Consider the following 25007-nt stretch of genomic DNA (forward strand, 5'->3'; position numbering starts at 1 on the left):
TCGTCCTGTATAAACATTTTTAGTCAATACTAGCAAATCACCTAGTAAAATCAAATGTTTGCATTTGACCCATTAGATCAGATACATTATAACGTAAATAATCAACTATTGGTCATTGTCATCTCTGTTTATTTATTTTTATCCCTTTTCAGGCCTTTCACTTCTCAAAACCTCCACTTCTTTAGGTCTTGTTCAGTATTCACAAACCAGAAATTTAGAATATAAAGTAGGGGTTATCAAACTTGATTTCATTGAAGGCTGCATCAGGGTTGTGTTTCACCTCAGGAGCGTGATAGATGTGGCTAGGGTTGGCATGCCCAACTTGATGTAACTTGATGTTGGAGGCACCTCTGGTGGCCCAAGCGCTCTGCCAATGAAAACAGGCTCCAGAACTCCATACAAATCTAATAAATAATTTATTATTATTATTATTTATTTTTATTTTATTTATTATTTATTATTTATTTATTATTTAGATTTGTATGCCGCCCCTCTCCGCAGACTCGGGGCGGCTCACAACAAAGTGAAAAAACAATGTACAACAAATCTAAATTACTGTTTAAAAATATTTAAAAGATCCCATTTTCTAAACACACATGCATACAAACATAACATTCATAAATTGTATATGCCCGGGGGAGATGTCTCAGTTCCCCCATGCCTGACGACAGAGGTGGGTCTTAAGGAGCTTACGAAAGGCAAGGAGAGTAGGGGCAGTCCTAATCTCTGGGGGGAGTTGATTCCAGAGGGCCGGGGCCGCCACAGGGAAGGCTCTTCCCCTGGGGCCCGCCAACCGACATTGTTTAGTTGACGGGATCCGGAGAAGGCCCACTCTGTGGGACCTAATCGGTAGCTGGGATTCATGCGGCAGCAGGCGGTCTCGGAGATATTCTGGTCCAGTGCTATGAAGGGCTTTAAAGGTCATAACCAACACTTTGAATTGTGACCGGAAACTGATCGGCAACCAATGCAGACTGCGGAGTGTTGGTGTAACATGGGCATACCTGGGAAAGCCCATGACTGCTCTCGCAGCTGCATTATGCACGATCTGAAGTTTCCGAACACTTTTCAAAGGTAGCCCCATGTAGAGAGCATTACAGTAGTCGAACCTCGAGGTGATGAGGGCATGAGTGACTGTGAGCAGTGAGTCCCGGTCCAGATAGGGCCGCAACTGGTGCACCAGGCGAACCTGGGAAAACGCCCCCCTCGCCACAGCTGAAAGATGGTTCTCTAATGTGAGCTGTGGATCGAAGAGGACGCCCAAGTTGCAGACCCTCTCCGAGGGGGTCAATAATTTCCCCCCAGGGTAATGGAAGGACAGATGGAATTGTCCTTGGGAGGCAAAACCCACAGCCACTCCGTGGGTTATTATTATTATTATTATTATTATTATTATTATTATTATTATTATCAGCTGCAACAACCTCCTGCCGTCCTCTGCCAATGAAAACTGAGCTTCATTTTCACTGGCAGAGGTTGACAGGAGGGCATTGCAGCTGAAAATTTATTTATTAGATTAGATTTTGCAAGCTCCATTTTCACTGGCAAAACCACAGGCCAGTCCTTTGCTGTTTATAGGGCGGCCCTGCAGGCCATATCTAAACACCCTGTAGGCGGATCTAGAGGGTCTTGAGTTTGACAACCTGGTCTAAAGTAATTGAGTTTCAAGCAGTGATGGGCTCCTACGGGTACGGTCAGGAACACAGGTAGTAAAATTTGCAGCTCCACCCAGGAGCACCCAATATGCACTGAAGGATGTAGAAAGAAAATGCAGGGCATCCTGCATAAGCCACGCCCACAGTGTGGTAGTAAAAATTTTGGTAGCCCTTCACTGGGTTTGGACTAGAAGACCTCCAAGGTCCCTTACAACTCTGTTATTCTGTTAAGCAATCACTAGTCGTTCATATTTTATGACACATTTGATTGTGATACTATATACCGTGTTTCCCCGAAAATAAGACACTTACATGTTGTGAGCCGCCCCGAGTCTTCGGAGAGGGGCGGCATACAAATCGAATAAATAATAATAATAATAATAATAATAATAATTAATTTTTGCTCCAAAAGTTGTGCTACGTCTTATTTTCGGGGGGTGCCTTATATTTCTCAAATAAGACAAATTCACAGGCAGAAAAGCTGACACCCCCAAAGAAACTGTACTGTATGGTACACTGATTACAGTACGGTACCTGTCAGTATGGCACCCACACACACAAACGACGGCACTTATATGGTACAACAGTATACTCCCGCTATTGCAGCTTCCGGCCACCAGAGGAACTACAGTCTATGCACTGTAGTGGAGACTGCAATAGCGGTGAGACAGCAGCAGACTGTGTCTGCTGTACTGGATGGTACAAAGCAATGGAAGGGGCCAGCAGGGGACGCCACATTATTACAGTACCGCTATGAACAGCTTTGAATGGTACCGTATGTTTTTCCACCGTACCGTATGTAAACTTGACTACGCCTTATATTCGGGGGGTGCCTTATATTAGCAAATTCTGCAAAACCTCTGACATGCCTTACTTTCGGGGTACGTCTTATTTTTGGGGAAACAGGGTAGCAGTGATACATGGGAACAAAACAAAAACCACTAGTCCTCATATTGCTATACGCACTTGTATTTGATTTCACTTTAGGATTTTGGTCAATATCTACAAAAGCAAACAAGCATTTTGGAGGAAAACAGAAAAGTAGAGTTCATCCATGATATCCAATAGACTTCGTGATTTGTATATTTATTGATAACTGGGATAAAAGAAAACAGAGAGATACAGTTCTCTTTCTTCCATTTAGTCATTGTTCTTATTTTTGTAGCCCAAATCTGGAAATCCTGCACTAGAACTGACCAAAGAGAAGTTGCTAACCCCCCCCTCCCCCCCAAAAAAATAAGATGTTGAAATTCCCTATTTCGTGTACTTTAATCCCAGGAATACAATTGAGATAGTGCTATCCATTACATTTGGGGGTGTAATTGTTTGGTGCAAAAACACCCAACTCCCTGTGGCAGAAAAATGTGCATTACCTGGGGTCACATAACCCCCTGGCATTGCTCCATGCCCCCCCCAGGGGCCCCACTCCTCCATTTAAGAAGCACTGGTGTAATGAAATCAAAGTGAATTGTCTCCCTTCTCTACTCCCATTTTTTTTTTACCAGTAAGACTATATTGATCTTATGCTTAATTTATGTTAGCTTGCTAAATAAGTTATGTTCTTGCAAAAATAAACCCTCTAGGACCAATGTGATAATCACCATCATTTCAGCTGACAGTTATAATCACAGAGTTAATCAGAGGCAATTGTAATTTGGCTTAAAATGCTGGATACAACTGAAAAAGTTATTATTATGAATATCAAAAATAGCCTCAAAGACAAGTTAAAATTAATAACATAAAATTATTTAGCGTAAGCATAAAGGTTACAATTATTCCCATTTGTCAAGCTTATAGAGAAATGTATGGTCAGATGTAGAGGCAGCATTATATGGATGAATAAGTAATAATGTAACTGGCTTGCATAGCATAAACTTTGGTAGACAAATTATATGTTTATCATGTTTCTACAACACACCAAATTTTCGGTATTAATAAAGTGCTTTGTAAAAGGATATGCATTTTCATGAAATATACATTTTCTCAATGGATTACCAGCATTAGAGTTAAAATTAATTCTAAATGCTTTCAGATAGAGAACATTTGATAATAAATTAAGTAAAATATAGAAAATAATACTTTTCTTTTTACAGAGTTGATCATAGTTTAACAGATTAACAGAGTATGAAGAGACCTTGCAGGCCATCTAGTCCAACCCCTGCCCAAGGCAGAAGACCCTGCATCTGCCTCTACCTAGGATTGAACTCACAGCTTCCTAATTGTTAGACAAGAGCTTAATCTCTAGGCCACAGCAGCATTTCAAGAAGATTATAACAAGAAAGACTGGGGAAAATAAATACTTGAAACCAGTGATGAGCTACCAAAATTTTTACTACCACACTGTGGGCGTGGCTTATGCATTTTGTTTCAACATATTTCAGTGCAAATTGGGCGCTCTGGGGTAGAGCTCCATTTTTGCTACCCCAATGCATTCTCCCATTGGTCCGGGCAGTAGCCCACCCCTGTCCAAACCCCTGCTTGTGTGAAAAACCCTATACCATTTCATGTAAATGGTTCTCTAATTTCTTTTAAAATCCTCTAATATTGGAACATACAGTTCTCAAATGCATTTATTATACTATACTGAATATAAACTTGAATGCATTTATTATTAAAATATTTGATCAAGTTGAAATACTTATCAGTAGAGAACTGCCAAAATGGAATGACTTCTAGAGGCCTGAAATTGTAAGCTGTTTATCACTGGACATATTATCCTGCCTTCATAAGTATTTGTTTGTTTGCTTGTTTGTTTGCTTAATATGGTTATGGTTATGGTTTATTAGACTTGTATGCCGCCCCTCTCCGTAGACTCGGGGCGGCTCACAACAGTGATAAAGGCAATACTGTACATAATAACAAATCTAATAATTAAAATCTAAGAAATAAAAATAGTGCATTTAAAAATCTAAAAACAAGGAACCCCAATATATAAAAATATACATACAATTCTATCATACACAAATACTACATAGGCAGGGGGAGATGTCTCAGTTCCCCCACACTTGATGACAGAGGTGGGTTTTGAGGAGTTTACAAAGGAGGGGTGGAGTCAGTCCTGATCTCTGGAGGGAGCTGATTCCAGAGGGTCGGAGCCGCTACAGAGAAGGCTCTTCCCCTGGGTCCCGCCAGACGGCATTGTTTAGTCGAAGGGACCCGGAGAAGACCAACTCTCGTATGCTGCTAGATTCCCAATAACACTGGGCTCACAAATAAAAATCTCAGAAAGAATTTCATGTCAGATACCAGGTGCTTCTACAGAAATGGTGGGCTTCCATAGGGTCCCTGTAAATGGCATTGTTGAATCAAAGGAACTCAGAATACATTAATTTAGTACTGCCCAATTCAATACTACCAGAGACAAGCAGTCCCTCAAGTAACCAGGCCCAAAAAATTAACCTTAGTAGCAGCATGGCACCTATTGTAGTTTGTGGGAAAGAGGTGCCTCTAGAAGTCATTTCATGGCACCTATTGTAGTTTGTGGAACAGAGATGTTATATGGACATACTGAGGCATGCATATCAGTGTCCATGCTAACCACATGCCAGACAACTTGAAGCTTCTGAGTGGTCTATGAAGGCAGCCTCATGTAGAGCAGTGAGATGACCAGGGGATAAGTGGTTTTCTGAAAGGATGCCCAATGAAGAAAAGAGTGCAATTTGTACAACAAATAAAGCTATGCAAACAGTCATTGAGCAGGAGCTATTATTCCAAGAAGGTAACTGAGACTGCACAACCCTCTTGAATAGGGAAGTGTAACCCAACCAAGGTCAGAGATGGAATATACCCAGATCTGGGGGGCCAAAACACTTGCGGCTACAAAAATGATCGTGGATTACTACAGTGAAGAAAATCTAGCATATAAACAGATTAAAGCAATCATTAATTAAATAAAAGCTTAATTCATTTTGGTGGATTAAGACAAATGGGTTTCTGATCTACTTATCAATTTAAACATTAGATGGTAATAGAAGTACAGATCTAATAGAATAATGGGTTATATTTAAGGACAAAAGCAATTACATTTAGCTAGATAATTATAGAGAAAATGCTTAACAGCAATGAGGATATGATTAGAAATATTTTGCATCCATCTAATTTTCACATGTTAATGTTAGCACTGTTCAACTTAACCATTTTTATATTTTTGTTAGTTTAAGATGACTCGGTTTTGGTCATTAATTGTGGTTTCACTTGATATGCAGTTAGAAGTACCTATGTAGCTATTCAAATAAGTTAATGTACAAAACAGGATGAACTATATTTGAATTTCATCCTTATTTGATGTTGGCAATAATGCCTTTTTCAGTATCTCAGCAGTGATAAACACCATAAATTTATGGATTATTGTTCTATTAAGAATTTCATAATAAATAATTCAAGCTATTGTAGGATTGAATAGTCTCAGTAGACATGTTGCTCCAAAGCCATGCCAACATATTGGTTTAGGATAAATTTTATAAATTACCACTTAGCTAGACTCAGAGAATATTTATTTATTTATTTTATTTATTAATTAGATTTGTATGCCACCCCTCTCCGTAGACTCGGGGCAGGAATATTTTAGCTTACCGATGTATACAGTCATGGTGAGTGATTATCTTGACAGTTGATGCTGCTTTACTTCATAGCATTTTGATTTCTAATGATGGCCAAAAATTAATAGGATAAGAAAAATGTGTAAAAGATGGGACAGAATATCTTCTCTCTTTGTATTGTGCAGCTACATGACTCCAGAAGCTTCTGTTATTTTTAAGAGATAAAATTGAAGCACAAAATCATAGTGGTACTTTTGTCTAGACTGAGTGATAGATAATCTGAACAGCTGCATTTGAAAGAAGTGTAGAGTAGAAAGAAATAATTGCAGCAACCGCAGGGTAAGGACGGTAGAAGCAATGAAATATTATATTGTGTTGTCAAAGGGAGGTTGGCTATCAGTCTCTGATTTTCTATCTCAGAGAGGGTTCGCAACTTTGGCGTCCTCCTCGATCCACAGCTGACATTGGAACATCATCTTTCGGCTGTGGCGAGGAGGGCGTTTGCCCAGGTTCGCCTGGTGCACCAGTTGCGCCCCTATTTGGACAGGGAGTCATTGCTCACAGTCACTCATGCCCTCATCACCTCGAGGTTCGATTACTGCAACGCTCTCTACATGGGGCTACCTCTGAAAAGTGTTCGGAAACTTCAGATTGTGCAGAACGCAGCCGCGAGAGCTATCGTGGGGCTTCCAAGATTCGCCCACGTTTCTTCAACACTCCGTGGCTTGCATTGGCTGCCGATCAGTTTCCGGTCACAATTCAAAGTATTGGTCATGACCTTTAAAGCCCTATATGGCATTGGACAAGATTACCTCCGGAACCGCCTGCTACTGCACGAATCCCAGCGACCGATAAGGTCCCACAGAGTTGGCCTTCTCCAGGTCCCGTCGACTAAACAATGTCGTTTGGTGGGCCCATGGGGAAGAGCCTTCTCTGTGGCGACACCGGCCCTCTGGAACCAACTCCTCCCAGAGATCAGAACTGCCCCCACCCTCCCTGTCTTTCGTAAACTACTCAAGACTCATTTATACCGCCAGGCATGGGGGAGTTGAGATAGCCCTTCCCCCTAGGCCATTACAAGTTATGCATGGTATGTTTGTGTGTATGTTTGGTTTTATAATAGGGGTTTTTAGTTGTTTTTATTATTGGATTGTACATGTTGTTTTTATTATTGTTGTTAGCCGCCCCGAGTCTACAAAGAGGGGCGGCATACAAATCCAATAAATATTATTATTATTATTATTATTATTATTATTATTATTATTATTATTATTATTATTATTATCTTCTATATTATTTCATGGCCATATTCGTTTCCAAAAAGCTTACAAGCGCCTATGCAGGTATGATATGAAGCAAACCAAATGAGTTTGCCTGAGTGCAAACTTTTAAATGTAGATAGCACTGACATTAGGCACTACTATGACTAGCTATAGCAAGGATATTGTGGAAGGATGACCAGCCATAACAAAGATGTTGTATGTATCTCCAATCTAGGTGTGATTCGTCTTGCAGTCCAGTAATGTATCTTCATATATATTATGAAGTGCCTTAAAAATATATAAACCTAAAACGAATGCCTTAAAAATATAAACCCCAAATGCCCTCCACTTTGATCAAGTATTAGTTATTAACCTTTTATTTAAAAGTAAAAGGGAAAGTTATTGTAAAATATCAAATGTAATCAGATTGTACATTTAATCTAATAGCTTTATCTTAATTATTCTGTTTGTGAAAAAACATTTTAGTGAAGCTTTTAATTAGCCTCATAATTATTGCCATCTAACCAATATCAATTGATATTTAAAATATAGGCATTTGTATATTTCTCAATCATTACTCTAAGGATTTTCAGTTTGAAACAAGCTTGGCACAAAATGTAGTTGCAAGCTGTGGTGCTGCATGAAGTAGATAGATGTGCCCCCACTGTCTTAGGCTTGTCATTTTAAATTAATTTCTACCTTCCTTCAACATCTCACCTCTTGTCAATGCCATGCTCTGAGGAAAGGATTCTTCTTCACAGCGAGATTTTTAACACTACATTTTCCAATGTACCTGGAAGGACTACACATAGACAGTGAGATTGAAAAAGGAAAGAAAAAAGGAATTACCTGAGGAAACACATTTTTCCCGTCAAGGGAGATCAAACAAACCACAGGGAGATTAGCTTCTGCTCTGAATGTGGCAAGGTAGGAAACTTAGCTAAAGATTGTCAGTTGTCTCTGCAGATAAATTAATGTTAGAAACAAGAAGAAAATAATGTCGCCTTTCTGAAAGTGGAGGCATATAAAGCAGCATTTCTCAACCTTGGCCACTTGAAGATATCTGGACTTTAACTCCCAGAATTCCCCAGCCAGCATTTGCTGGCTGGGGAATTCTGGAAGTTGAAGTCCAAATATCTTCAAGTGGGCAAGGTTGGGAAACACTGATATAAAGGAATAAAACTTGGGTTGCTGTCTGCAGCAGGAATGGGTTCCTCTTTACCTCGCTGACGATTCGCTTCCTCCTATGCTGCGTGGATGTGCCTTGTGGGTGTGCATGCACTTTGTTGCTTTTTCACGCCTTTGAAACCAAAGCAGAGCAACGTGTGTGTGTTTGTGTGTCTCACTTTGTTGGAAGAAGAAGGTGTGAAGTTTCTCCACAGCTGCTGGCTAAATACTTAATGGCTGCTTAAGGGACATTGTACAGACTACCCGGTTGTTTTGAGAAGAGTGCTCTTTGCAATACAAAAAGAGTGCTTAGTTTATTTTGACTTTTGTGATAAAGAACATTGTTTTGAATTTTCAAACGTGTGTGTGTCTGAAATTTGTATCCTTGAATTTTTGGGAGGCTCCTATCAGAGAGCCCGGCAGAACACCGACGGTGAAGCTTCTGTGTCAAGGGAAGATTCTGGAAGTAGGAGGAGGTAATTACAGGCAGCCCATTAGCTAATTACCCCATTAATGAATCATCATTATCATCGTTAGATTCAGAAGGGGAGGCATTCATAGATGTTCGCAGACGCAGGCTGATGTCAAGGAAGGAACAAATGTGCAAGTATTATAGGAAATAAGGGAGAGCACCTGTGGCTGGGGCAATTAGGCTAATGGGGCTGCTGATAAATTGCCAGTGTTGTTGCTTCTCGGCGTAGGAGTTTATCTGTTTTATGAGAGAGAGAGACTTGTGGTTTGCTTCGGGATTTACAAAGACTTTTATGAACAGCTTCAGGATTTTCAAGGACTTTGTGGAATAATTCGCAGTTAAGTCTCAGCGTGAGGACTCTTGAAAGGGGGTGGCTGTGACGTCTTCACAGCTGCCTTTTATCTGCTTTTGTTTGATGTTTTTCACAGCATTCAAGGCTTGTGATGTGTGGGAGAGCACTTTGGCTGATTAAAAGTGAATTTTGGACAGTATTTTCCTTTTGATAAACCAACTTTGTTTACTTTACAAAGGTGTGTGTTTGAATTTCTCCTTTGGACTTAATTGGGGGCTTGTAACGTGAAGCCCTGCATAACAGATGGGGGCACTCACAGACCAGCACCGACTGAACCGATTCCCTGACATAATAATAATAATAATAATAATAATAATAATAATAATAATAATAGTAGTAGTAGTAGTAATTTATTAGATTTGTATGCCACCCCTCTCTGAAGACTCGGGGCGGCTCACAACACGATAAAAACAGTATTATACAGGCACAAATCTAATATTTTAAAAAACCTAAAAACCCTATCATAATTAAAAACCAAACAGCACATACATCCTCATAATGCTACCAATTTGGACAAACCAGTCTGAACCAGAAGGAACGCACCTCTGCACTGTATCATATACAGTGTTGTAAATGCATGTAAATACACACATACAGAGAGAGAGAGAGAGAAATATATGTGCATCAAATCATTAAACAATGTTATAATCAAAGCATCTAAACAGAATAACCTGTTTTGTTCTTTTAATGTTTAGGTGTTTAAAAATAGCATTCCTTAAGGAATGTTCATGTGGCCATTGCGCATTCTTTTTTCTGGGAAAGAACTGTTACTTAACTTTAATTGTGGAAATAAATGTTTATGCCTAACCAATAAATAGATGACAATTTTTATAGTTGTCCTTGAAACATGAAAACTCTTCCTCTATAGCATTTATTAAGCTCCTAAACTATATGAAGTCTAAGAAAAATCATACATTTCTAGGGAAAAAAATATTTTCCTGGTGTTATATGACTTATTTATAAAAGGTATGCTAATAAATTGTTGCCAAATCAATGATACACTTGTAAACTTGTGTGTGTGTGTGTGTAAACTAAGAAGAAGATATGTAAATTAAAGCAATATTAAAAATTATTTCCCATCTTTTATGCAATAATGGATTGCAGAAGATAAGGTTATTTGGTGCACATTTTGCTTTTGTCCTTTTGCCTTATATAACATAGAGATAATGTGGATTACCAATCTGGATTGCTCCATGTAAGAAACATTACCCCACTACCATCCATCTTTTTACAAAATCTGGATATTTGGAAATAGGCAATCGTCTAAAGATGTGTAGAGTTAGGTGCAGCTTAGTGTCTACAGTGATCCCTCGATTTTCGCGATCTCGTTCTTCGCGAAACGCTATATTGCGATTTTTCCACCCGATGACGTCACTCTCTTCCTTCCTTTCTCATCTTTCTTTCTCTCTCTCTTTCTCTATCTTGCTTCTTCCTCTCTCACACTCTCTTCCTCCCTCTCTCATCTCTTTCTTTCCTTCTCTCTCTTTCTCTATCTCTCCCCCTCTTGCTGGCGGGCGGCGGGCGAGCGGGCGAGCGGGGCCATCAGCGAGGAGCCGGGGTTTCCCCTTTGCGTGGGCGGCGGGGAAACCCCGATCTTCATCTTCTCGCTGCTGCTGCGGCCGCCCAGCAGCTGATCTGCTCGGCGGCAGCAGCGAGGAGCCGAATCGGGCTTTCCCCGTTGCGTGGGCGGCGGGGAAACCCGATTCGGCTCCTCGCTGCTGCCGCCGAGCAGATCAGCTGCTGGGCGGCCGCTGCTGCAGTGAGCAGACGAAGATCCGGGTTTCCCCGCCGCCCACGCAAAGGGGAAAGCCCGATTCGGCTCCTCGCTGCTGCCGCCGAGCAGATCAGCTGCTGGGCGGCCGCTGCTGCAGTGAGCAGACGAAGATCCGGGTTTCCCCGCCGCCCACGCAAAGGGGAAAGCCCGATTCGGCTCCTCGCTGCTGCCGCCGAGCAGATCAGCTGCTGGGCGGCCGCAGCAGCAGTGAGCAGACGAAGATCCGGGTTTCTCCGCCGCCCACGCAAAGGGGAAAGCCCGATTCGGCTCCTCGCTGCTGCCGCCGAGCAGATCAGCTGCTGGGCGGCCGCTGCTGCAGCGAGCAGACGAAGATCCGGGTTTCCCCGCCGCCCACGCAAAGGGGAAAGCCCAATTCGGCTCCTCGCTGCTGCCGCCGAGCAGATCAGCTGCTGGGCGACCGCAGCAGCAGCAAGCAGACGAAGATCCGGGTTTCCCCGCCGCCCACGCAAAGGGGAAAGCCCGATTCGGCTCCTCGCTGCTGCCGCCGAGCAGATCAGTTGCTGGGCGGCCGCAGCAGCAGCGAGCAGACAAAGATCCGGGTTTCCCCGCCGCCCACGCAGACTCCACCATCTGCGCATGCGCGGCCATGGAAAAAGGGCACGCATGCGCAGATGGTGTTTTTACTTCCGCAACCCTACATCGCGAAAAATCGATTATCGCGAGGGGTCTTGGAACGGAACCCTCGCGATAATCGAGGGATCACTGTATTTGAGTTTTTTACTTTGTATTCCTAGTTCGGTTTTGTTCTATCTGTATTGTGCCTTTCTCTGGAAGAGCCTATGATTAATGTATTTAGAAGTAATTTACAGTTTTGTCCAAAATGACAGTATATTTTTAACTAGAGAGTAATGTAGAGTAGAATTGCATTGCGAGCTTAATTGAGATAGTATAGAGAATACATATTGACCTAGAATGAGTTCAGATCTATTTTAAATCTCAAATGCCAGGTGTGTAGCATCCTTTGGATGTTTGTTATTTTTCTTTTTTTTAAATAGTTGCTGTGAGCATAAAGCTGGGTCACATCTGTTATGTGACAGCATTTTGTTAGCTATCTATTTACCTCTCAGTCTATTTGCTTTTTCTCTGAATAAATATATAAATTTTCTTCTGATTATTGGCATATAAAATATGAGATATTTAGAAAAAAATATGATTTAAGAGATATTTACAGAATTAAATTTATATGACATAAACTGAAATGATATTTTAGTGGAATACCGGTAATAATAATAATAATAATAATAATAATAATAATAATAATAATAATAATATGCACAATATTTATTTATTTATTTATTTATTTATTTATTTATTTGTTAGATTTGTATGCCGCCCCTCTCCAAAGACTCGGGGCGGCTAACAACAATGAAAAGACAATGTAAACAAATCTAATATTAAAAATAATCTAAAAAACCCCAATTTAAAGAACCACTCATACATACAAGCATACCATGTATAAATTCTATAAGCCTAGGGGGAAGTGAAATTTCAATTCCCCCATGTCTGACAACAGAGGTGGGTTTTAAGGAGCTTGTGAAAGGCAAGGAGGGTGGGGGCAACTCTGATATCTGGGGGGAGCTGGTTCCAGAGGGTCGGGGCCGCCACAGAGAAGGCTCTTCTCCTGGGTCCCGCCAAACAACATTGCTTAGACGATGGGACCTGGAGAAGGCCAACTCTGTGAGACCTAACCGGTCGCTGGGATTCATACGGCAGAAGGCGGTCCCGGAGATATTCTGGTCCGATGCCATGAAGGGCTTTATAGGTCATAACCAACACTTTGAATTGTGACCGGAAATTGATCAGCAACAATAATAATGTTACATTTGATAAGAGAACATTTAAGTACAAAATTCAACAATGACCCTGTCAACCAATCAAGATAGATCAGAGTAGAAACCCAAGCATGCATATGTTAATTTTTTTATAAGATTATAGTAACAATGTTGCAAGTCTCAATGAACTTACCCCTTGGCTTCACAAGAACAGAGGTTGGTGGTGGTCTTGAAACACTTGTTCAAGTTTTAGTCCAAACTCAGATACCTTTTATCTCATTGTTGTCTTGAATGTGGCTCTTTCCCATTCCCCAAAGTTATTCCTTCTTCCCTTTACACACCTTCAAATTATTTTTAAAATGTGAAACCTATTAATATGTATATATCAGTTTCACAGAGGAAGCATGTAAATGATTCCATCTTGTTTCAAGTGATTGAATCATAATTGAATCAGTTTATTTATTAATCCATTTTTCTTTTCACTTTTATAGATTAAAAAAATCAACAGGAATTTTCCCGTGAACCAGCAGGTAAGAGACAAATATATGTTTTCAAACCTTAATTAAAAATTGTTCTTTATCTGATAAAATACAGGTAATCCTTGACTAATGACAGTTCATTTAGTGACCATTCAAAGTTACAATGGCACTGAAAAAAGTGACTTACGACCATTTTTTACATTTATAACCATTGCAGCATCTTTGTGATCATGTGATCAAATCCAGATGCTTGGCAACTGACTCGTACTTATGACTGTTGTTGTGTCCTGGGGTCATGTGATCACCTTTTCTGACCTTCTGACAAGCAAAGTCAATGGGCAAGCCAGATTCTCTTAACAACCATGTTACTAACTTAACATCTTCAGTGATTAACTTAACAACTGTGGCAAGCAAGGTTGTAACATGGGGAAAAACTCAATAAATGCCTCACTTACCAACAGAAAATTTGGGCTCTTTTTTAGCAGGTATGCACATGGATGCTGTTAGGTAGAGAATGGCGACAGAGTGAAAAACTGACTGAGATGTCATGGAACATTGAAAATGAAGATCATGTGATCATAGTAGTGGCCCAGTATTGAAACCTGTAACACTGAAGCAGTTTCAACTTTCCTAGAGTTCCTTCCCCCCAGAGTCATGGTTCCCAGCTTTTGAGAACATTCTAAAATATAGTCCATTTGAGGTTTCCGGTCACAATTCAAAGTGTTGGTAATGACCTTTAAAGCCCTACATGGCATTGGGCCAGAATACATCCGGAACTACCTTCTATTGCACGAATCCCAGCGGCCGATATGGTCCCACAGAGTTGGCCTTCTCTGGGTCCCGTCGACCAAACAGGGAAAGAGCCTTCTCTGTGGCGGCCCCGGCCCTCTGGAATCAACTCCCCCCAGAGATTAGAATGCCCCCCCCTCCTTGTCTTTTGCAAATTACTCAAGACCCCCTTTGTCGCCAGGCATGGGGGAGTTAGGATATTCCTTCCCCTAGGCCATTACAAGTTATGCATGGTATGTTTGTGTGTATGTTTGGTTTTTATAGTAAGGGTTTTTAGTTGTTTTATTAAATTGGATTGTTACATGTTGTTTTTTGATATTGTTGTAAGCCGCCCCGAGTCTGCAGAGAGGGGCGTCATACAAATCCAATAAATAATAATAATAATAATAATAATAATAATAATAATAATAATAATAATAATATCTTGGTTCAAAAAAAAAAGACTTGTGATGCATCTTTTCACCCAGCTAAAGGTCATAATGTGTGTGTGTGTGTGTGTGTGTGTGTGTGTGTGTGTGTGAAAGGCCAGTTTAAAAAGGCCAGTTAAAAAAAGAAATTTCTAGTGTGTTCAGAAGGGAAAAGGCTTTTGTTAGACAACATGAAGGTGACATACGAGGGCTTCAATATTTGGCCTGCCAAGTTAGGACACAAAGCACAGGTGTATTAGTTTTCTTGGAACACATCACTCCTGAGCAGCTGTTTATCAGTAACTGAAAAGGTCAGCACATGGGAGAGATTAAAGTACAGTGGAACCTCGACATACGAGCAGCTCTACTTACGAGCTACTCGAGATAAGAGCTGGGAGGGGAGCGACATTTTTGTTCGCCTCCCGAGCTCACATTCGGGATACGAGCGCCAAGGAGCTGTCTCCTGAAGCCGAACACTAACTTCCGCTTTCGGCTTCAGGAGACAGCTCCTTGGCGCTCGTATCCCGCGTGTTTTAAAAGGTTGCAGCCGGCCTGGGGGGCTCGGGGGGGTGCTGGCAAGCCCCCCAGGCCGGCTGCAACCTTTTAAAACACGCGTGCCGCTTCGCAGCTCTCTGCTGAATCCGGAACGCTAACTTCCGCGTTCGGATTCAGCAGACAGCTGCGAAGCGGTGCGCGTGTTTTAAAACGTCAGTGCCGGCCTGGGGGGCTCGGGGGGAAGTCCCCGAGTTCCCCAGGCCGGCTCTGACGTTTTAAAACACGCGCACCGCTTCGCAGCTGTCTGCTGAATCCGAACGCGGAAGTTAGCGTTCCGGATTCAGCAGAGAGCTGCGAAGCAGCGCGCGTGTTTTAAAACGTCAGAGCCGGCCTGGGGAACTCGGGGGCTTCCCCCCGAGCCCCCCAGGCCGGCTCTGACGTTTTAAAACACGCGCACCGCTTCGCAGCTGTCTGCTGAATCCGAACGCGGAAGTTAGCGTTCCGGATTCAGCAGAGAGCTGCGAAGCAGCGCGCGTGTTTTAAAACGTCAGAGCCGGCCTGGGGAACTCGGGGGCTTCCCCCCAAGCCCCCCAGGCCGGCTCTGACATTTTAAAACACGCGCACCGCTTCGCAGCTGTCTGCTGAATCCGAACGCGGAAGTTAGCGTTCCGGATTCAGCAGAGAGCTGCGAAGCAGCGCGCGTGTTTTAAAACGTCAGAGCCGGCCTGGGGAACTCGGGGGCTTCCCCCCGAGCCCCCCAGGCCGGCTCTGACATTTTAAAACACGCGCACCGCTTCGCAGCTGTCTCTGAACGCTAACTTCCGCGTTCGGCGGCAGCGGGGTTTTTTGTTGTTGCACGGATTAATTGACTTTACATTGTTTCCTATGGGAAACAATGTTTCGTCATACGAGCGTTCTGACTTACGAGCCTCCTTCCGGAACCAATTAGTCTCGTAAGTCGGGGTTCTACTGTAGTTGGAAAAGCAGTACATTTTGAAAAATTACCCATATTTACAAGGGTTAACCAGAAAGTAAGGTTACAAGGCACGTAGCTCTTGCTGGGGGAAGTTGGTATTATTATCATGTAGTGGGAAAGCAGCGGAAGAGAACAAGCAGTGCCAGTGGTCAATAGATCATCAACTAGTGTTGCGGTGAAGGTTACAGATGAGCACCTCATTCCATTCCCTTCTATGTGCGAAATGCACGCTGTAATATTTATTTATTTATTTATTTATTTATTCGATTTTTATGCCGCCCTTCTCCTTAGACTCAGGGCGGCTCACAACATGTTAGCAACAGCACTTTTTTAACAGAGCCAGCCTATTGCCCCCACAATCCGGGTCCTAAATGCTACCTAAATGCTAAGGGCATGAACGCTGCTGCAATGGGTGCCCATGATGCTTACTAAAGCACACAAAATCAACAGAGTCAGTGCCATCCAAGAATTTCTTGACCATTTTGAGATTGAAGGCGAGGCTTTTCTCAACTGTAGAGTGTATTACAGCACGCACTTCGCACTTGGAGGGAAATAGAATTTGGGCGCTCATCTCTAACCTTCACCACAATGCCAGTCGATGATCTACTGACCACTGAAACTGGTCGTTCTCTTCTGCTGGCTTCCCGTTACACGATAGTAATACCAACTTCCTCCACGAACATTCCCCGGAAGAGCTACATGCATTGTAGCCTTACTTTCTGGATGTAAGAGACTCACAACAGTATCAAGCTTAGATTTCGAGTTGTCTCTGCTAAAGTTCTTTTTTCACTTTATAGAGCTTCAAATAATGTTTATTGCTGTTCCAGCATCTTGAAATTGGTGGTAAAGTTCTAACTTTAACTCTGATCAAAAGACAGTCAGTGTGTTTACATCATTTAAATTTTAGTGTCTGAGATATGAATGAAGAGTGTTATGTTCTATTTCCTAACTTTATTTCATGCTCTTAAAAAGGAAGAAAGAAAATAGAACTTCCAAATTTCTTTTCTGAACTGAAAATTTGTTTTTGTAGGTTTTCCCATTCACACTATCAGAAGGTTTATGCTGATAATGTCTAAAAAAGCACTTTTATTTTCCTGGTATTTATTTATCAAAGGAAAAACATGTACACTGGAAAACAACAGGAAAACTGAACAAGCACACTAAAGTTTATTTTATTTATTTATTTTTATTTATTATTTGGATTTGTATGCCGCCCCTCTCCGAAGACTCGGGTTTGTTCTAACAATGGCCAACAACTGTCCTAGTCTCCCAAAAGATGGATCTGAGAGGAAGCCATGCTACATTAAAGCTATTGCTCACTCAGACTTCATGAATTGGTCCACTCTTTTTTGAAGCCAATGAAACTGGTAGCCAGCACTACAAATCAATTAATGAATTAGGCTGCAGCATCCAGAAGTGTTGGGGGTAGAGAGGAGAATGTGTTGAGAGAGAACAGACTGAAAAAACAGAGGACACATTCATAAAATACTTTTTTGGGTATTTTACTAGATAAAAATAATTTACTTTTTTTGCAACTGTTGATGTTCAAAATTCAAATTCCCAGACTGACATATATTGAACATCTACATTTAAAAATGCATTTGTCCTGCAACCATCTGTTTTCAATGAACACAGTGATCAACCTCATTATGAAGAGGAAGGCACAAAGCTGAAACAACAATGCTAAGTATATGTATAAAAACACATAGGGGAGTTGGATCCTTGCTGTTAAATTAAGCAGAGGTGCACACCAGGGTGTCAATTATGCAGTGATCATTCCTGCCTATTGCATTGTCAGCTGTCTGCAACTAAACATTGATTGTTTTGCATAGATGGGAACTTGGATTGCATTTGTTATAAAGGCTTTGTTTATGGAAACAATAGGATTCCTGCAAGGAGTACAAATGGAAAAAAAAATCAATACCACTTTAGATTCTCTTGAAAAGACATAGGATATCAATCACAATGGTGGGCATGGCATGGCATGGCGGCCTTGGCAGGGGAAGGATATTGTAAAATCTCCATTCCCACCTCACCCCAACAGAAGGGTACTGCAAAATCTCAGTTCCTTCCCCATTCAAGGGGAAGGATACTGAAAAATCCCCATTTCCTCCCGATCAGCTGGGACTTGGGAGGCAGAGAATAGATGGGGGTGGGGCCAATTAGAGGTGGTATTTACCGGTTCTCCGAACTACTAAAAATTTCCACTACCAATTCTCCAGAACTGTCAGGACCTGCTGAATCCCACCTCTCAGATATCAGTCTATGATTCTCTGTGGGGTTCCTCTAGAGAATTGTTACCTGTATTGTTGCTTTTCTAGACTAGTGTGTAGGTATAATGACAAAAGTTCTAAAAGCCTTTAGACATAACATTGATAATCAGTTTCTTGATTGGACATTTCTAAACATACTTGGGAAATAAGTTCTCCCTACCTGAAGATTTCAGCACTGGAATATAGAAATGCTATAGGACCTTGCAATGAGAGCTGTAGAATTAATTTTAGGGTGTGGGTTACTGAAAGTATAGGTTTTCATACATACAAGTTATATTGCTTTTCATGATCATATAATTTATAGTCAGTAACAATTTTTTTAAAAAAAAATACATCTGCTTATTGAACATACAGTATTTGATAATTCATTAGACACTGAGTTTATCTATTAAACCAAATATCAGACTCTTATTTGTTCTTTAAGATGACTTCTTAAAATATTGGAGTAGAATTTAATGTCAGGCAAAACTAACAGTGAATTGTCTCCTTTAGACTGTTGCTTTTCGTAAGGCATCTATCTTATAATATATGGTGAAATGTTATTCTTATTTGAAATTCTGAAATTGAAGGGTAAGTTCCAGTAAAAAAACGTTATTTTAAAAATCATTTTATTGCTGTATAGATAAACTTTTAGAATGCACTAGTAAAGAAAAATAATTTTGACATTCTTAATATAGTTTGAAAGCAATCTGGCATTATTTTACTTTCTGCTTATATTAGAGTATTGAAATCCTGTCAAATAATAATGAATACATTCCATCCAGTGCCACAAATCTTCAAATATATCGCCTAACATTACAGCCATGCTGTTTATTATAGGAGCTGCAGGATAGAAAAACTATCAGTGCCTTGAATTGAAGCAATTTAAAGTCTTACTTATTGACCGATCTGTGAAGTATGGTATAATGCATCTTATAATTTCATTTAGCTTATAGAAATTATGGACTTTAAAATTCTTGATATTTACGTTTGGTTGATATTTCTGCTGAGGCAGGTTTTCTTACTGACAGTAGAAGTAAGATGTATTCTTGATTAAGTAATCAACAATAATTATTTTGATAAATATAGTTAAATATTGCAGACTCCTCTATCTATGCATTTTAAGAACTTTACTTTGCTAGAGATGCACAATTAGGCAGTTCAAATTTTCAAAGAACTTGTTCACTTCAGCAAAGAATCAAAACAACAAGCTCTCAAAACTGATTTCTGAAGCAATATTCGTTTTTTAATTTAACCATGCTAGGAGAATCCTTCGAGTTGGTATTATTATTATTATTATTATTATTATTATTATTATTATTATTTATTGGATTTGTATGCCGCCCCTCTCCGCAGACTCGGGGCGGCTAACAACAGTGGTAAACAACATGAACAATCCAATTAATAAAAACAACTAAAAAACCCCTTATTATAAAAAACCAAACATACCATGCATAACTTGTAATAGCCTAGGGGGAAAGGATAACTTAACTCCCCCATGCCTGGCGACAAAGATGGGTCTTAAGTAATTTGCGAAAGACAAGGAGGGTGGGGGCCATTCTAATCTCTGGGGGAGTTGGTTCCAGAGGGCCGGGGCCGCCACAGAGAAGGCTCTTCCCCTGGGGCCCGCCCAACGACATTGTTTGGTCGATGGGACCCGGAGAAGGCCAACTCTGTGGGACCTTATCGGCCGCTGGGATTCGTGTGATAGAAGGCGGTTCCAGATGTATTCTGGCCCAATGCCATGTAGGGCTTTAAAGGTCATTACCAACACTTTGAATTGTGACCGAAAACCGATCGGCAGCCAGTGCAGGCCGCGGAGTGTTGCAGAAACGTGGGTGAATCTAGGAAGCCCCACGATGGCTCTCGTGGCCGCATTCTGCACGATCTGAAGTTTCCGAACACTTTTCAAAGGTAGTCCCATGTAGAGAGCGTTGCAGTAATCGAACCTCGAGGTTATGAGGGCATGAGTGACTGTGAGCAGTGACTCCCTGTCCAAATAGGGCCGCAACTGGTGCACCAGGCGAACCTGGGCAAACGCCCCCCTCGCCACAGCCGAAAGATGATGTTCCAATGTCAGTATACTCTGTTTGCAGCCCTCATCACATACTGTGGCACTCCAAGAGTGAAAGAGGTTTCTACTGTATATCTGTGTGGCTTCAGTACTTAGGTCTCTTCCAATTTATGTGCTGGTGGAAAAGGCGAGGATTCTCCTTATAGCATTTGCTGAAATATGTAGGAAGAAGGTGATGAAGGAAGCTGGATATCTCCTCACAAAAGGAAGAGCATGAACACCTGGACAATAGAAATGTACTATTGAAGAACAGATCAAACTTTCCTCACTCAAGTGTGCTTTATATTTTGCTAAATTATGGAGGTGTTAACAAGAAACCAAGCTTGTAATGGTTGATTTTGAGCATCTACTCAAAAGTAATATTTGGAAAAAACAGGAAGACGGGGTTTTTTTAAAGCCATTCTTTTAAGAAATGTGGCTTGTATAAATAAATTAATAATCCTGTGCATCTCTTATTTTTTGGGAAGGGAAAGGCACAACAAATATCCAAAACTTCCATAATACAATTCCATGATTTTTTTTGGAACTGGAGAGATATTGAAAAAATATTGAAGTATTTTTCTACTTAAGAAAGATAATTGATCAAAAGAAATTTCAGAGTTTATTCCTTGCAGTATCCACGTCTGGAGTAAATAACCTCCTTTAATTTTTGTTTGTGACAGTAAAACAGAAAGTAGTCTATGCATTTTTTCCTAGTGAAAATAAAGATTCCTTGCCCTATACCTCATGTGTTCAGAGACATGCTTTTCCAAAGCAAATTGCATTGCCTCTACCTCTCCATGGTATATAATCTTCACAGAAAACAAACTACGTTATTTTTCTCAAGTTTAACAATGTAGGATTGCTGCTGGTTTTCCATCCTTCCAGATCAATCCCCCTTGCTCTGCTTAAAGGCTTCAGCTGACTTTTTATAGAGGTTATATTTTGAACATTTTCAGACCATAAAAATATCACTGGTGTTTGTATGGGGTGATAGTTTAGTGAAGTTTCTTTATCTTTTGATTCCAAAAAAACCCCTGTGCTAGGTATAATTATTTTAGTATTTAAAAAACCGAAGCATTAATATCTGAATTTGCATTTCTCTTTGGGAGAAAATATGTTTTATGTAATAGAAAGTGGAATTACCGTATATACTCGAGTATAAGCCGACCCGAGTATAAGCCGAGGCACCAATTTTTGCCACAAAAACTGGGAAAACGTATTGACCCGAGTATAAGCCGAGGTTAGAAAATGCAGTGGCTACTGGTAACTTATAAAAATGGAAAACAATAAAATTACATTAATTGAGACATGTTTTAGAATATTTATTTTAAAGAAAACCAGTAAACTAGCTCTGTAAATTTAAAAGAGGGTAAACAAATTAACAATATTAACAATAAATTAAAAAGTAAAAAAAGTATCTCGATCAGGAACAAAGCTAAAACCTAACATTTAAAATCCTTCAAAACTGGATTCCTTCTCATCATTAATTGGATTTACATTATTGTTCTGTTTTTATATATGCTGTGAGCCACCCTGAGTCCTTGGAGAGGGATTGCATACAAATCCAATTAAATAAATAAACAAACAAACAAACAAACAAATAAATAAGTGTATCCAAAGAAGAGCTTCAGCATTAGCTGCTGTGAGGTTATCAGCATAGAAAACCAGATAGATAGATAGATAGATAGATAGATAGATAGATAGATAGATAGATAGATAGATAGATAGATAGATAGATAGATAGATAGATAGATAGATAGATAGACAGACAGACAGACAGACAGACAGAAAAATAGATAGATAGATAGATAGATAGATAGATAGATAGATAGATAGATAGATAGATAGATAGATAGATAGATAGAAATAGATACAGATAGATAGATAGAAATAGATACAGATAGATAGATGATAGACAGATAGATATAGATAGAAAGATAGATAGACAGACAGACAGACAGAAAAATAGATAGATAGATAGATAGATAGATAGATAGAAATAGATACAGATAGATAGATAGATAGATAGATAGATAGAAAAATAGATAGATAGAAAAATAGATAGATAGAAAAATAGACAGATAGAAAAAGAATTCCTGTCTAGCTCTGCCTCATAACACATTATTAGATCCTATCCAAGCAAGGACAGCAACTACCACAAAATGCCATTTTTTAAACAGTTTAAATCCTTTCAAAGGAGGGGGAGGAGAATCTGACAGCAGGGGGCCTTTTTAATCCGACTAAGGACAATGCAGACAGAGCAAAGAATAGTTACTCACCATTGCTTTTTCCCTCTCTCGGTTGGAGCAAATGGCTGCCTCATTTGCTTGAGGCAGGGAGAGGAACTACGGCGTGCCAGAGGGGACAAAAGCTGGTGCCTCCTCGCTCTGGCTCAAGCAATGGCGCCCTCGTGTGGTGACTTTTGCAATGACCCGAGTATAAGCCGAGGCTGTGTTTTTCAGCCTATTTTTTGGGCTAAAAAACTCGGCTTATACTCGAGTATATACGGTAGTTATCTGGGAAAGAAAAGTGATAAGATTTAGTCCAATTTAGCTTTGTTTTGATTAAAAAGAATCAGTTACATGACTGTGTCATTGGCTATTCATCAGGCTTCTTCTTATAAGAGAAAAATATGTTCTTCCGAGGTAAGATTAATTTAAAAAAAACCTGAGAGGAAATATATATTAACCTGCCCAAAATCTTACAGTAGTTTTCTTTCTGGGTCTATATCTGTTCTTATGCTTTATTCGTTATGTTAATATTAATTTAGTATACTTTCAGGGTATGTCAGGTTCTATATTTCAAATATAAATCTCAAGTATATTTTTAAATTATTCTGAAGAGGAAAGATATTATGGAATGCTCAGCTGCCAGATGTTGTCAGGAACTTGACAAAAAAATCAACCAGAAATTGGAACAATGTTTTGGGGAAGAGGAGAATTTAACTCAAACATTAGAGCAATGTTTTCTTTCCCAAATAAAGGCAAATATACTGTAGATATCCTGGGATAATGTTGCAAAATCCAATCTGGGTCTTTCAACAGGACCAGAGGTTTACTCTTCAAATATTTTAAAAGTACAGTAATACCTCATCTTACGAACTTAATTGGTTCCAGCACGAGGTTCGTAAGGTGAAAAGTTCGTAAGATGAAACAATGTTTCCCATAGGAATCAATGGAAAAGCCAATAATGCGTGCAAGCCGATTAGGAAAATCCAAAACATTAAGGCTTAAAAAAAAAAAGCTGCCGGCAGACGAAGCTGAGGCGAACGGAGTGGGGGGAGGGAAACCCATGGAGATCCAGAGGGGAGAATGGGGCAGGACAGGGTGGGGAAAAACGGAGGAAACCCATGGAGATCCAGAGGGGAGAATGGGGCAGGACAGAGTGGAGAAAAATGGAGGAAACCCATGGAGATCCAGAGGGGAGAATGGGGCAGGACAGGGTGGGGAAAAACGGAGGAAACCCATGGAGATCCAGAGGGGAGAATGGGGCAGGACAGGGTGGGGAAAAATGGAGGAAACCCATGGAGATCCAGAGGGGAGAATGGGGCAGGACAGGGTGGGGAAAAACGGAGGAAACCCATGGAGATCCAGAGGGGAGAATGGGGCAGGACAGGGTGGGGAAAAATGGAGGAAACCCATGGAGATCCAGAGGGGAGAATGGGGCAGGACAGGGTGGGGAAAAATGGAGGAAACCCATGGAGATCCAGAGGGGAGAATGGGGCAGGACAGAGTGGAGAAAAACAGAGGAAACCCATGGAGATCCAGAGGGGAGAATGGGGCAGGACAGAGTGGAGAAAAACGGAGGAAATCCATGGAGATCCAGAGGGGAGAATGGGGCAGGACAGGGTGGAGAAAAACGGAGGAAACCCATGGAGATCCAGAGGGGACAATGGGGCAGGTCAGGGTGGAGAAAAACGGAGGAAACCCATGGAGATCCAGAGGAGAGAATGGGGCAGGACAGGGTGGGGAAAAACGGAGGAAACCCATGGAGATCCAGAGGGGAGAATGGGGCAGGGCAAGGTGGAGAAAAACGAAGGAAACCCATGGAGATCCAGAGGGGAGAATGGGGCAGGACAGGGTGGAGAAAAACGGAGGAAACCCATGGAGATCCAGAGGGGAGAATGGGGCAGGACAGGGTGGAGAAAAACGGAGGAAACCCATGGAGCTCCAGAGGGGAGAATGGGGAAGGACAGGGTGGAGAAAAACAGAGGAAACCCATGGAGATCCAGAGGGGAGAATGGGGCAGGACAGAGTGGAGAAAAACGGAGGAAACCCATGGAGATCCAGAGGGGAGAATGGTGCAAGACCGGGTGGGGAAAAATGGGGGAAACCCATGGAGATCCAGAGGGGAGAATGGGGCAGGACAGGGTGGGAAAAAACGGGAGGAACCCGCTCCCGAGGTGGGGCATCCCAGCGGCCGGCGGCAGGTTCGTAAGGCGAAAAAAGTTCGTAAGAAGAGGCAAAAAAATTCCGAACCCTGGGTTCGTATCTTGAAAAGTTCGTATGACGAGGGGTTCGTATCATGAGGTACCACTGTA

General features: G+C 41.1%; 1 protein-coding gene across 1 annotated transcript in view; it reads left to right on the forward strand.

Annotated features, from left to right (window-relative positions):
* SNTG1 (syntrophin gamma 1) overlaps nt 1-25007 on the forward strand; it is a 272233-nt gene that overhangs the window by 195851 nt on the left and 51375 nt on the right. The window contains exon 13 of the mRNA XM_070749155.1: nt 13505-13543. Within this exon, the coding sequence (XP_070605256.1) occupies nt 13505-13543 (39 nt within the window). The remainder of the gene's footprint in view (nt 1-13504; nt 13544-25007) is intronic.

Source organism: Erythrolamprus reginae, chromosome 3 (genome assembly GCF_031021105.1).
Source record: "Erythrolamprus reginae isolate rEryReg1 chromosome 3, rEryReg1.hap1, whole genome shotgun sequence".
In the NCBI taxonomy this organism is placed as follows: Eukaryota; Metazoa; Chordata; class Lepidosauria; order Squamata; family Dipsadidae; genus Erythrolamprus; species Erythrolamprus reginae.